The sequence below is a fragment of the Schistocerca gregaria genome, chromosome 3 (genome assembly GCF_023897955.1).
Source record: "Schistocerca gregaria isolate iqSchGreg1 chromosome 3, iqSchGreg1.2, whole genome shotgun sequence".
NCBI classification, from domain to species: domain Eukaryota; kingdom Metazoa; phylum Arthropoda; class Insecta; order Orthoptera; family Acrididae; genus Schistocerca; species Schistocerca gregaria.
In genome coordinates, this window is record NC_064922.1 from 318387937 (window position 1) to 318403076 (window position 15140).

Consider the following 15140-nt stretch of genomic DNA (forward strand, 5'->3'; position numbering starts at 1 on the left):
GTTTACCATCAACTGATGAGGGAGGAAGAAGTAGTTATAGAGTGGACATGGATGGGCCAATTGCCGTAACTGACCAAACAGTGATTTGCAGAGGAAAGAGCAGAGTAACACAAGCAATGATGGAAAAGAGATAGAGGCCCTGATATTACACTGCAAAGAGAAAGGCTATTGCTGAATTTGGAGCTTAATGTAGATCTTGCAAGAAACACTCGTGCTCAGCATGTCGTGAGTGTGATCAAGTTTTTGGCTGTTGAAAGTGCAATGTCAGAAAACATTTATGGCCTCAACACATTTGTGATTTTTAGTTTTCAAATTCTGGATGCTATGCATTTTATTTCTGACTTCATCCTGCTCTAGACATTGTACAACCTCTGCCATGAATTCAAGTCCTTTTTCACCTGGACTGGGTGCTGCAAAGGACTATGAGGCTCTCCTCAGCCTTATACTGATGGCTGTTCCAAAATTTTGTCATGCTTGGCCTATTCCTTTTGCTCTGTGACTGGCAGTCAAGGATGAATTGGACAGATTGTATGGCTCAGCTATCACTGAACTCATTCATTCTAGCCAGTGTGTAACACCTCTGGTCGTTATTTGTCAACCTACGGGCACTTCGTTTGTGCTGCAATTTTAAGTCCAGCATTAATGCCAATTCAATAGTAGATTGCTATACTATTCCTTGCTCTGAAGGAATCTCCATGAAGCAGTGAATGTTTTTTGAAAACTGATTTGGCAGAGGATTACTTGTAGTTTTGTCTGTTTTCTGCTTCTAAACAGATTATGGTCATCAACACTCTTTTTGGGTTATACTGTTAAATCACATTTCTGTTTGGTATCGCAAACACTCCTGCCATCTTCCAGAGATTTTTACAACAGTTAATGCAAAGTGTTCTGTGTTGTGCAAACTATCTTGATGACATTATTATCATGGATTTCTCTCGGAAGTAACATCTTGCTAATCTTCAGATCCTGTTTACTAAACTACAGGAGGCAGGCCTTAAGCATGATTTGCAGAAGCCGAATAAGTTGCAGGGAGAAACAAATTATTCAGACCATCATCTTACGAAGGACATCGTGAAACCTACAAAGCGCCACATTGGAGCAATTGACAACCTTCCTCAACCACAGAACCTAAAGGAACTACAATAGTTAGGATTTGAAATTTCACCATAATGGGGCAGATATCATTCATCTGTTAAATAACTTGCATAAAAAAGATGTTCCTTTTGTCTGGTTGTCGGACTAAGACATAACATCATCGACATTAAATCACTCTTAAATCATTTCCATGTCTCGGTACCTTTATGCCAAGTAAATATCTCATCTGCAATGGATGCCTCACAATGCGGGCTGGGGTGGTTTTGGCTCACAGAAACACTGATAGCTCGAAACAGCCTACCACATGCCTCCAAGATGTGACAGCTGTGCGATGCAATTGTTTCCAGATACAAATGGAAATTTTGGCCATCATGTATGCCATACAGAAGTGGCATATTGTTCTCTATGGCAACAAATTCCATCTCATCATTGACCATAAGACATTTTTGGCACTTTTTGTCCCTCATTCACAGCTTCCTGACAGTACCACATGACTCCAGCATTGGTCTTTGTTTTTGAGTGTGTATCACTATGAAATTCATTTTAGATTGACAATACAGCTTTATAATGCAGACACACTGTCATGCTTGCCCAGACCAAGCCTTCAACATAGCCAGAGTTTTCTGTTTTCAGAATGATGATCACTCGCTGAAAGCATGCAGGAGACAAACTTCTGGTAATGGTCAATTGAGTAGTGCAGATCACCCAGCAAGGTCCCATTCTCCTCAGCTGCTTCATTATGTGTGTACTGGTTGTCAATAGCACCAGCCCACCAACATCACCCAAACCCAAAGTCTTGCTGCAATGAGCATAGCTTTTTCCATCATCCATGCGTCATCCAACCCGTAACATCCTATTTACTTATTTTAGCCAAACTGTTAATAGGCCACTTAGGTAAACCCTTCCCATCCACTTAATACCTTCCACCCATTGTCTGTTTCAGATAGATTTATGACATAATCATAATATGGACCAAATTCGAGAGGAAACTCCGCACTTTCTTCCAGAACCTCAGTACCTATTACTATAGCCACTTCCGATAGCTCCATAAAAAAAGCTCTATTCAAACCAAATGCACCTACCATTACCAGTGTCTCTATTTTGATAGCTGTATTTCGTCCTGCACCTAAAAGTTGCTCTCCTTCAGCCTTTGCACTTCCAGCTTTCTCAAGCCATTTCTTTTCATGACAGTAACAAATATATCGTCAGTTTGAATCAGCCCATGAACCAGTAATCCACTTACCACCCACGTCTTCAAAAAATCAATTACATCATTCACCAGAGCTTTGACTAACCTCTTTACATAGCCTTAGATGCACACTATTCTACCCACAATCTTATTTTCTTCCTCTTAAGAATCCTTCAAATGAGAGTTTTGTAAACTACTTCTTTTCCGGATGAACTGCATTTTTTAGGATTTTCCCAGTCACTTCCCATCTGGCATTTGCTTTTCATTATCAGCCCAAAAAAATAAAGATATGTGATCAGTTTTCTTGTTCGTTTACAGGTATATTTATTGAAATACTCAAACCACAGTACAACTGAATACTTCCTGCATTGCTCTTCTAGCACTCATTTTTGCTTTGTTCGACTTTTTTGTCAGCAAGGCTTTGAGTTTGTTTAGATGTGTGATAAACTTCATTTGCTACAAATCCAGCACCCCATATGCCATTCCCCTGTAAATGATTTATTTGCAAAATTCGTTGTGTACACCCACCCACATCCTACTGCTGTCAAATCATAAGCATTTCCTACCCAATCATAGGTGGGGGCATGCTCATAAAGAGCCATGTGATATATGACCTGTGCAAGAAATAACATCCAGCATTTTTTGTGAGTCACAAAGATAACCAGCTGTCCACCTGTATAATAGGTCACCACCAACCTATGTCTATTCATAAACTGAACACACCATACATCGCAACACTATTGCCTTCAGTAGTGGCTCAAATGTGTTAGCCTTATTTCATATTACTTGTTTCAGATAGTCAATGTCCTTTTCTTTTTTAAAGGAAAAAATATTTTCAGTAATTATGTCATTGTCATGTTACTTGGACTATATCTTATTAATTTTACTTCAACTTTTAAACTTATCCAGAAATTTATGTTAATTTTTGTTATTGACATTCTGTTCATGTTACCTCTTTCATTTTATCTGCATGCTTGTAAACCTGACTCACTCCACATCTTAGTGACTTAACACAGGGTGAATTCACAGAATAAATAAAAAAATAAAAAAGTGTTACTCATCCCATTTATATCCACCCGTCTCTGCGCCAGCTCCTCTTAGCTGTGTAGAGTGGAACTCTCACTATGGCACAGTCTCCACTCTCACACCATTTCACCTCTTAAATTTGAAGATTATTACTGTAATTAACCCTCATTTTGCCATTGCTGTTACTAAGAACCACCTGTCTGCCCCTCTCCTATCTCTTGATACTTTTCTACCCCTTGTTGCCCTGAACATCCTACTTCAACCCAGCTGCCCCAACCTTGAGGCTCCTTAATTGGTAAAGAGAGTGACAGCTGACCTGAAAGTCAGTGAAATGCTTTTGGTGTTTTATGTATCTACACAAATTCGATACAGGTGAAGGGGTTGCCTTTCCTCATGTTAGTTTTCAAGTGGCATTTAAATTATTGGTCATATGAGATAATTTGTTATGTCTCAGATAATATCCAAATCAAGGAGAAAAATACCAGGTGCTCCTTTGCCCTTGTTGCACGCCATTTTAATGGGAGAGATTGTAGATATTAATTTTTTAAAAACTTCATAGTTGGGATATTTGGTTGTCTGTAGTCCCTCTCCTACCTTCCTAAAAACCCTCTCCATTTCCCAATTTTTTTGTGCCATCATAATTACATTCCTGTCCTTATCAGTGTAATGTATTAATATGCTTTGCCTGTTCTGGAATCCCAGCTTTTGATATTAAAAGCCCAATGGAGGGCATGGAAGTGCACTACATGGCACTGCTACACCTGTGAGCACTAGTATCCTTGCTTCACAATGCTGACCTTGCTGTGCCGCAGACCCTCTGCTGCACTCCAGAACACCAGTGGTGGTTCCATGGATGTGCGCTTGGAGGTGGAGATCTCCACACAGTGTTTGCAACATAAGCCAACATCAGCCACATTGCCACACCCTAGCATGCTATTGGGCACTCCAGATTTCCCCTACCAGCCATCTTAAGTGTCAGGACACCAAACACACCACCAGTTCACCTTATCAAGCATCATCCAGGATGCTTCCAGCCACACACACCCATTCAGGGAAGAGGGCTGTGGCATTCCAGCCAGGTGAAAGTCTGCTGGAAGGTGTGGAACTCAGCTTCATCTGCTAGACAGCAGTGCTTCATCTGTGAGCACTAGTATTGTGGCAGTGCAGTGCTGGCATCACTGTGCTGCAGTTCCATGCCCACCTTGCCAGCCAATTAGTCCTAACATTCATGCTATAAAGCTAGCTGCACTGCAGCTCTGCCTGCAGTGGCTGCACTGCAGCTCTGCCTGCAGTGGTGTATTCACCTTCCGCTCATACCAGTAGCCACAATGCACCATTCTCCTTGTTTTTCTACTTCATTATGTTGTGCTAACTTTGTTTGAATTACTCACTGGACTTGTTTTTTCTTGTGCCATCTCCACTTGTCTGCTTTTCATTGTTGTCTTCCATCCACACTTGTTGATGCATTGGCGACAACTCATTGCCAGTCGGCCATCCTCTGCAAGTTCTTTTAGTCATTCACGATCTTGTCAGATTCCGGTCACAATAGCTGTGTAACATTGGAATTTTTAAAATATGGCTGAAATGATTTTCATAAACAGGTTAACTTTAATTCAGTGTTTATTGTTAGTTTATAGAGAGAATTATTTAAGTGTCTATTACTTGAACTGTTTTTATGCATAGATAATTTACATCATTTCTCTTTTATGATCACTGACCTTCATGCCACTGTTTTACCTTTATAAACAATTTAGGACAAGTTCCTGCCATTGCTTGATATGTTCCAAAAAGAGAGTGTGAAAGTGGCTGTATGCAAAAGTATAATGGATTCATTTGCTACAAATCATCAAGAGTCTACCAACGATCCAGTTATAACAAATGCTTTGATGTTTGTTTGCCGTGTTATGCATGACTCTGTGAAGTAAGTGTCCTATGTCAATCATCACTTTTCAGTTTTTATTTTATATATCCATTCAGTAGATTACGATATGAGTGTTCAATTTATTTCTTCTAAAACCTTTAACAATAAATAATTGCAAGATTGACAATAGCTAAATGTGAGGAATGCCTTTTCTGGATTATTTATTAAGTTATGCACCTATACAGAATTGACATTTTTCATGTTGTTTACCAGCAGCTATGATTTGTATGTACGTGGAGGGGATAGTGCAAATTTATCTGCATGAGGTGTTCATGATGTACCTGAATGATGTCAGGAATTGTTTAGTTCCTGAAATGTTCAGTGATCTCACGTTGCCTGGTAGATACTAGCAGTTATACTCATCTTTTATATTTCAAAATTTGCTTCTTCTTTCCAGGTAACTGTTGTGTGTCTTAAGCTGTTTGATAAGACAGCTGATTTTTAAAGCAACTATTTAAGAGTGAACCAAGCACGCCCCATACTGTGAGAATCACCTCATCATGCAATTTCATTTGTAACCATAAATATCATGTCTTAAATACCATTTCTTGCTTATAAGTAACCTCTCTTTTTCATGAATTTCTCAAAAATTGTCAATTTTTATAGGTGCCGAGGCCAGCCAGCAGTCTCGTACAAATTAACAGTAGATGTAATAGATGTAGATGTAATAACCATAAATATCATGTCTTAAATACCATTTCTTTCTTATAAGTAACCCTTTTTCATGTATTTCTTAAAAATTGTGAATTTTTATAGGCTTTGTGGCTAGCCAGCAGCCTCATACAAATTAACAGTAGATGTAATGAGTATATTGTAATTGTCTTAGTAAGGATTTGGAGTAAGTTACACTTAACTTCTGTGAAAGGCCTGAGTTGTTTGAAACATGGCGAAGTAAAGTAAGTTTTGCATTCCAGTCTGTAATTTTGTACAACATTCTGCTATTTAAATAGATACATAAGATTACTGTTCTTATGGAAAATGGTTAAGGCAAGGCTGTCATCTTGCAAAATACATTCTTCAGGTGGGCCATTTAAGATTAAATAATTGTGTCTAATGTTGAACTCTGTGCAATACTGAAGACTGACTTTGTTTGCTAAGATGAATTCTTGATCGATACAAAATCATATTAACATCAAGAATACCATTTTTATCTTCAGATGCAGTCTAAAATGATAATATTATGTTTCATGTAAAGTAACAGTGACATATGTTGTCGGAAGTAAGACATGTACAAAACACTATGTGCCTTATTTTCCAGTCTTCTGAATACCATTAACTTGTTATCTCCTTGACAGGGAGAACAAACAAATGCATAGTAGTTCAACAAAATAAGCTGTCATCAGTAAAAGAGATAACATGTTAGCACTAGACATATTTTCAGCCTCAGTGACACAGTATCTGCTATTTTTACATAACTGCATGTAGAACATTTTCCTTTTAATTAGCAATGAGGATATTGCTCAGGCCAGTAGAGAAATGGATGTAGAATTGAATAACTGACTCCATAGTGGGTGAAGTGTGGACATTGAGCCGCATAGCAGCAGAGGCTGCCAGGAGGTGTGACGTAGATGGGCAAACCTTCCGGTCTTTTGGTTAATTAAAATAAATGCACACCATGGCCAGGAAACCTATTTGCATACTGTATGCGAAACATTGCTCTACATGCCATTGTTGTAGCATGTTACTTGGATTTCAGTCTGAATAAAAATGGACTTTGCATCATTTCTGGAATTTATTGGCTTGCAACTTTGTGGTCAAAGTCAAGCATCACTATCCCCTGACTTGTACTGTTTGGAATATGTTCCGACCAGTCTGAGCTTTACTCCAAGCATCACATAGTGGGACTCCCTTTTGTTCACATAAAAAGTAATTTGTGTGTGTTTGTAGTGAGACATAGAAGTTACAGTAACCATTTCTTTAACAAAATGTGTGCTATGTCGCATCAAAAGAGCAATTTTGTTCAGCCAGTAAATCTATACTTTAACTTATTTTATCAATTTCCCAGTAGCTAAATCCGGCATTGCCCAGGTATATATTTATAACTGTGCTCCACATCTGTACCAAGCAGCATCTGGCCATGCTCTTAAAGTTTATGATGCCATATCTCTTGAACTATGCATTGTACAATAATATAATTTTGTAGGCAGCAGTGTATGTGGATACTGTCTGCAAAATGTGTTGCAAATGGAGTCAGTAGCAACGAAGTGTCATCCATGTTGTGACAGTTCCTCACACATCTCACTGATTATGATGTCATATCTCCTGAATGATGTGTCATACAATAATATAATTTTGTAGGTACATACAACAGCACATGTAGAGTCTGTCCTTGAAATTTATTGTGAATAGAGTTAGTACCAAAGAAGTAATAAATTTAAATGTCACGCATGATGATACAGTTTTTCAAGCATCTCATTGTTTATGATATCGTACCTCTTGAACTATACATCACACAATGATATAATTTTGTGTTTACATTTAGTGATATATGTGCATACTATGTGAAATGTTTTGAGAATATAGTTTGCAGTGAAGAAGTAATAAATTATAACGTTTGCTTCATGCAGTACTTTTACTGTAAGAACAATGGAAAAGTAGTAAGTGATGAACATTTCTCCTTTCATCATTCTGTAGAGATTGTCAGCAATAAAAAGATTCATAAAAGTTTGAAATTATGTGTAAAGTGTGTTGCAAGTTGCTAAGTGCTCTCATTCACAAATATTGGATGGGTAAAATCTAGGAATTCATGTGTCACAGGCTACACTTATTTTTCATTCCCTCTGATAGGCAGATGGTTCTTACCCCCACAGCAATTGTTGCGTGACAGTAAGGTTTATGTGTCACATACACACACACACACACACACACACACACACACACACACACACACACACACACACACATTTTTATATTATGTATAGGTGTAATTTATTATAATTTCTGTTTTAATTTCATCATTATTTTAATTTATTTTATTGATATATATTGTATATCTGTTAGAGATGTCTGCACAACATCTATTTTATTGTAGTGATGCAGTTTTAATATGCAGGAGTTGGCAGTTTACTTCATATTAAGTCACAACAAAAATGGAACCATGAGCTGCTAAATCAGATTTGTGTCTACTTGTGGTGCTGTACCAGTGTGTACTATGAAATCCCTTTTGGTACTACTGAGTATTCAGTGATGAATTTACATTGGTCTCACTGATGAATGTACTGACCTTTGCACTACTGCATTTCTTACAGAGTGCCTTATGCTTATATTATGATGATAATGTTTAGTAACAGTTTCTGTTACTGACATTTCACACACACACACACCTATGCGGTTACATTGTGCTTGTTGGACATACAATAACGGAGCTTAATTCAGCAGGTGGACTGGGGGTTGAGGGTTGTGTTAGATAGGGTGGGTAGGAGGAGAAAGAGACAAGAAGCAAGAGGAGGGGTTTTGGATGTGTAACTAGTAGCTTGGAGAGGGGGGGGGGGGGGGAGGGTGGCAGCAGGTGTGCAAGATAGGAATGCAGCAGAAAAGAGTGGCTGATGCATAGGCTGAGCATGTGACACATGGATACCGAAGCCAGTGAGTGAGGTGCACAATGAAGATGACATGAAGGCACGGATTGGGAGGGGCTGATAGGACAGAGGGAGGGGAATCTGTTGGATAGAGGCTGTCAGGACAGTAGGTTAGTGTATTTTGATGCTCTGGAGATTGTGGGTGTGAAAGAAGTGTTACAAAGATAACTTCCTTCTGTGTAGTTCAAAAAAGCTTGTATAGAGAGGATTGTGAAGCAGCCATTGAACTCAAGCACATTGCATTGACTTTGTTCCTGGCCAAAGTTTGGAAATGGCCACTCATTCTGGTGTACAGCTGGTTGTTGGTGATGTCCACACGAGATACTGTGCACTGATTGCAGAACAGGTGGTATATGACACACCTGCCTATAGGTGCTCTACCTCTAATGGGATAGGATAAGCTTTTGACAAGTGGAATAGGATGTGCTGGGTGAGTGGATCAGGCAGGTCATGCAGCTGTGTTGTCCACAGGGGTAGGACCCCTGTGTACAGGGGTTGAGAGTGAAGGTGACTTTGAGATGGGCCAAGATGTTATGCAGGTTGGGTGGGCAGTGGAATACCACTTTAGGAGACATTGAATTAGGTCTTGGAATGACCTTGGGTAGGATGTCCCTCATTTCTGGGCATGATGATAGATAATAAAAATCATGGCAAAGGATATGGTGCAGTTGTTACAGTCTGAGCTGATACAACAAGAGAAGGGAGGCTCCAGCTGTCTGTCAGATCACAGTTAAAACACTATCCTAGCAAGAAACCAATACAATTCACCTCCAAGCTGACACATCCCTACTCACACATTGTTCCAGCCACTATTTTATATCTTTAATTTTTTTACATTTCTTTTAGTAACTTTCAGATGATTGAAAATCCTCACATCACTGACCTATTCTACTGTCGTCAGCACAATTTCTTCCATCTTTTTCACTCCCCAAGTCCATGCTTTGATATTCATAGTTTCCTTTACAATGACATAATGCTTTTGATGGTCCATTTCCCATGTCACTTCAAACTTTACTAGCAACATCCCATCCAATAAGGACCTCTGCTACATCTGTCTGCATCATGTTAGAAAAGTATCCCTATTCGCAGCTAAAACCCAGGCCTACATCCTGTTCCTTAAATGCTGCCTAAGCTATGGACCCCCCCCCCCCCCCCCCCCCCCCCCCAACGGTCTAACCACAGAAATTCCCTTCTCTGATCTCACCCTCCTTTTATGACATCCATAGTTTTAGGTTCTGCCAGACCCTCTTCCTCGTTTTTCTGGTACTGCAGTGACACATTTCCTTGGCACTTGCATCTCAGAATCACAACCACTCCATCTGCAAGATATTGTTGTTATGCAATCCCCAGTACATACACAGTCTCTCAAAATTGAAACGGTTACTTCTGGAAGAGCATACCAGACACAACCTCAATAAATTATCAAACTTGTTGACACCTTACTTTAGCTTTGGAGCAGCGCTAAGCATCAACACTTATACTTCCCACAGTGAACCCCATCATCTACCACTCATGGCACCCACAACCTGCCTATCTGACCTTTTCTATTTGCCACATCCTCCAACACTCCCCTACGCTAACCAAAATTCAGCACTCAAACAAATCTAGAACACTGACCTTTTCACCAGAAACCTCAATGATACAGAAATTTTAATCCTACCAAAAGGCCTCACCTTCAGCCCCACACCCAAATTTAACTATGTTGGACTTATGAATGACCTATAGTGGAAACACTTCCGTGCTACCAATCCCTCCAACAAAAGCCAACCTGATACCAACATTGCACCTTACCTCTCCCAGTTCATACCATCATCCAAGAATGGCCCTCCTCCCTCCCACACCACAATCCCCTGGGCACCTTCTCTGTCATGATGAATTTGCTGTGGCTACCTAACAGAAGGCTTCTGCCAACTGTCTGACTCCTTCTGCCAACTGTCTGACTCCTCCAGGTATAAGCTCTGCCCGTGGTGTTGTCAACCCATAAGTCCAACATAACCTTCAGTCTTTACCGAAATCCTTAGACCCATCCATTGAGTCCATCTCCTTCCTCATCCCACTAACTCACCATACACCGACCTTCTACTTGCTTCCCAAAATCCACAAATCTAACATTCCTGGACACCTCTTGTAGCTGGTTATTGTGTGCTCTCACTGAAAGAATTTCTGCTCTTACCTACCAACACCTGGAGCAGTTACCTGAAGCCTACCCTCTCACATCAAATATACTAATTATTACCATCACTGACTCGTGGCCATCAGCATCCCTTTACCAGATCCCAACTATACATCGACATCCCTCATGCTATTGGCATTGCCACTATCAAACACCACCTCTGCCAGTGTAGTTCCAGTTCCAAACCCACCACCTCATTCCTGATACACCTTATCAGCTACATTCTCACACATGACTACTTCTCCGTGACAGGAAAGGTATGCAAATGAATCAGCGACACAGCTGTGGACACCCACCTGACACCCTCCTACACCAACCTATTAATGGGCCTTCTAGAGGAAAGCTTCCTGCGCTCATAAGCCCTAAACCCCTTGTTTGGTTCTGGTTGTTTGATGATATCTTCATGATATGGACTCAGGGCCAAGACACGCTATCTTCATCCATCCATGACCTCAACACCTTCTCTCCCATCCACTTCACCAGGTGTTCTTCAACCCAATGTGCCAACTTTCTGGGACAACTGTGAAATTCAGGAAAAACCCAGGAAGTGTTCCAACCGAGATAAATTCAAAAAAAGGTAATTTTTTAGACTTCCAGGAGTTTTTCATTGTTTTAGTTTTCAGTTAAATTTCTGTAATTTTGACTGGCAAGAACAAATAACTCTAAAAATACTACAGAATAATACTGCAGCAGTAAAATATAAATGAGAGAATAACACCAAAATAAAATTTTAGTTGCAAAGAAAATGTGCCATTTACAACAACAAAACACAGTGCACACACAAGTGTCTGCTGACAGCAAAATGTGTCAAAGACTATGCAATACTTTGTAAGAACAAAATGCTTTCAATGCATCTTTCTCAAGGGACTCATTTGAATGAGCATGATGTTACAACTGTTTATGTTTGTAATAGATCGCTGGAAAATGTTGTGTATGGCAGTTTGAGAAGTGTTACTTTCAAAGTAAGTTTCCTTTTAATGCAAGATTAATTATGTTTTATATGAAAAAGTGCAATAAATTTCTTAAATAATGGAGCTTTAGACTCTCATTCAAAACTTAATACTGAGGGCCAGCCACTTAGAAAAATTTTGGGCCCAGAATGCCAGCCATTTATGCCGTTATTTAATATTATTTGAGTTTGATATATCTTAAAGTGTAACACACACTATAAAAGAACAAGTTTCAAGGTTAGTTTTTCATATTTATTTTAGTTCTTTCTTAGATTACAAATTATGCAATAACAATAGCAAAAACTATAAATTATCCTTAAAAATAAAGTGTGAAGCGAGTTATTGAGTGACTGCACATGTAATTAGTTTTTCTGTAGAAAAGTCAAAGTGCTCAACAGAACATGTATTCAGCCAGGTAACTCATGAAATGTTCAATGCACAGCAGTGAAATTTATAATCATGCTTGTATTCATCTGCTGCCATTTATGCTGTTTTCTTAGAACCCTGCCTAATCACACTCTAAGGGGGACAGAGAGAACAGCAAAAAATTTTGGATGACCAATATTATACGTGAAACTTAGTTTTTCTTGTAGCTACACTGTATGTGTATTAATTTAAACCATTAACTTTTCTTATTTGTGTTTTCGTGCTACTTAACAATGCTGTTCTTGATTACAGCTGATTATGTCTTCTGATCTATGCTCTAAATATCTGCTCTCATTTCCTGGTATGATCACGTGACATTAGCTATGATGGGCGGACAAAAGCGGGTCACAGTCTCAATTTCAGTGCTTTGAAAGCTACCGTGCTGTATTTGGTGGAATTCCTGTTACTGTTTATACATTCAAAACGTGAAAACATGAAGTGTAAATGTTGCCTTGTATAAAAGATCTATCCAAAAATTTTTGTTTTTTCTGTGTTTTGTTTCCTAAAGTGCCAGGAAGTTCTATGCCAGTGTATAAGAATCTTCACCATTCAAAGGATTAAGTTTTATAGCTCCAAGGGAAATCAGATTGTTACTTAACTCAGAAAAAATGTACTTTCACCACAGATATAGTGTATTCTCATCCAGGAAAAAAGTATATTTTCAAGTGAGAAATCCAGGAAGAAACCAGGATTCTCCCCACCTTGTCTGCATATACACCTTGTACACAGTTTGGAAGTTATCCTTGCAACGGTTTCTTCAGTTTTGTGATCCTCGTGGCCTAACCTCTGCTAGCCCCATGTCCCTGCAGCCTCTTCCCAAAGTTTCACCTTTCTCTGTCCTGTCATCTTTATCGTCCACTGGACCTCACCGTCTCCAGTACACATGTGTCATATTCCCATCCCATTGACACCTGTCACCCCTCCCTCTCACTTTCCTATCTTGGACACCTGCTGTCTCCCTCTGAGCTGCTAGTTACCCATCCCCAAACCCTCTCCCTGCTTCCTGCCTCTTTCTCCCTGTATCCATCCCACCTGACACAACTCATGGCATTCTCTTTTGTGTGTGCCTCTCGGTGACTCAACACCTCTGCTGTTATGTGAGTGGTTCCCTTTACTCCCAAATACTTACATCTTTACATTCTGTCAGAACTGCCCTAAACATATAAGTGTGCATTACTTTTATAAGCATGTCAGATAAGTTATTTCTGACACTTATAATTTCTCAGATTGGTCATTTAGCCTGGAGTCTGCATATTACAATTAATGCACTGCACATGGTCTACTTTTTTTGCTTTGTACTCAATTTTCTTCCAGTAGTTCAACTTTGCCAAATTCAATTGACATTTTTCTTTCATCTCTTGAGGTTTGGTGGCTCAGAAGCTGTATATTTCTATATTTGCAGCATTAAAATTTTTTCCACATTTCTGTGCTTGTTATCTGAATTTGATGAACACTAGTTAATTTTGTATTCCTTTTTCATTTTTAATAGTGCACTTACAGTGGAAGATGAGAAAAGGCAAATAGGAAACTTAATATCAAGATTTGTTAAGAAAGTTGATTATGGAAGAGATTTTGAGCAGCAGTTAAGTTTTTATGTTGAGGCCAGGTCAGCTTTTACTAATCTGGATTCGGTTCACGCACAACTTGTTCAGGTAATTTATGGTGTTCATGTAAATAGTTTTAAGGTTTTCACATTAGCTGTAAAAAAGTATTTAGAAATTAACATTTTGTAATTACCTCAATTTTTCTTCTAGTGTGTAAACAGACTATCAGTGGAAACACGGCGAATTGTAAAAGGTCACCATACAAGAAAAACGGCAGCATTTGTAAGGGCATGTGCTGCATACTGCTATATCACTATACCATCAATAACTTCAGTTTTTTCGAGGTTGGAACTTTATCTACTCTCCGGTCAAGTTGCACTTCTTAATCAGTGCTTAGGTCAAGGTTTGTTTTTAATTCTTCATATGAATAATGTAATTTATTTACACACATGTGGAGACCTGCATGTCTGCTTCAACATATGAGTAAATCTGGATTTTGGAATATTTATGCATTTAATCAGTAAATCTTATTATATATGAATGTGACAATAATATGAAAGGGAAAGTTGCCACTCACCGAATAGCGGAGATGCTGAGTTGCAGATAGGCACAACAAAAAGACTGTCATAAATAAAGCTTTCGACCAGCAAGGTCTTCATCAGAAACAGATGACACACACACACACACACACACACACACACACACACACACACACACACACACATGCAAACACAGCTAACACACACATGACTGTAGCCTCAGGCAACTGAGGCCACACTGCCTTCAGTTTATGCTTGATATTCCCATCATGTTGAATTTAAAAAATGGTGCATCTAGGCCGCATATAAGTTAATTAACAATCATGACCAGTTTCAGCTTTGCAATCATCTTCAGAGCTAAAAATGAAAAAATTTAATCAAAAAATGTATCAATGAATTTCTAAAACAAGAATTGGACATGTATGGTTTCAGCAGTGGCATGAAGGCACATAGTCAGTACATACAAGAACAAGAGCAGAAAGTGTATATTTAAAGATAAAGTATAACAAAACAATTTCCAGCACCAGTAAAAATTAGAATTTGGTCATAAATGTATTATATGAATAGCATTATACTATGTCGTAACCGGAGAATATAGTGGGATGCAAGACACTGTGTCAAAAGTAAAGACAGTTAAAAATAAGATTGAAAGCAAAAAACATAGGTTAACTTGAATAAAAATGTAGGAAACTGAATAGC

General features: G+C 38.9%; 1 protein-coding gene across 2 annotated transcripts in view; it reads left to right on the plus strand.

Moving 5' to 3' along the window:
- LOC126354252 (VPS35 endosomal protein-sorting factor-like) overlaps positions 1 to 15140 on the plus strand; it is a 110639-nt gene that overhangs the window by 70614 nt on the left and 24885 nt on the right. For both annotated transcript variants that reach the window (XM_050003770.1, XM_050003769.1), the window contains 3 exons: positions 5065 to 5231; positions 13848 to 14010; positions 14113 to 14305. In XM_050003770.1, coding sequence (XP_049859727.1) covers positions 5065 to 5231; positions 13848 to 14010; positions 14113 to 14305 — 523 coding nt within the window. The remainder of the gene's footprint in view (positions 1 to 5064; positions 5232 to 13847; positions 14011 to 14112; positions 14306 to 15140) is intronic.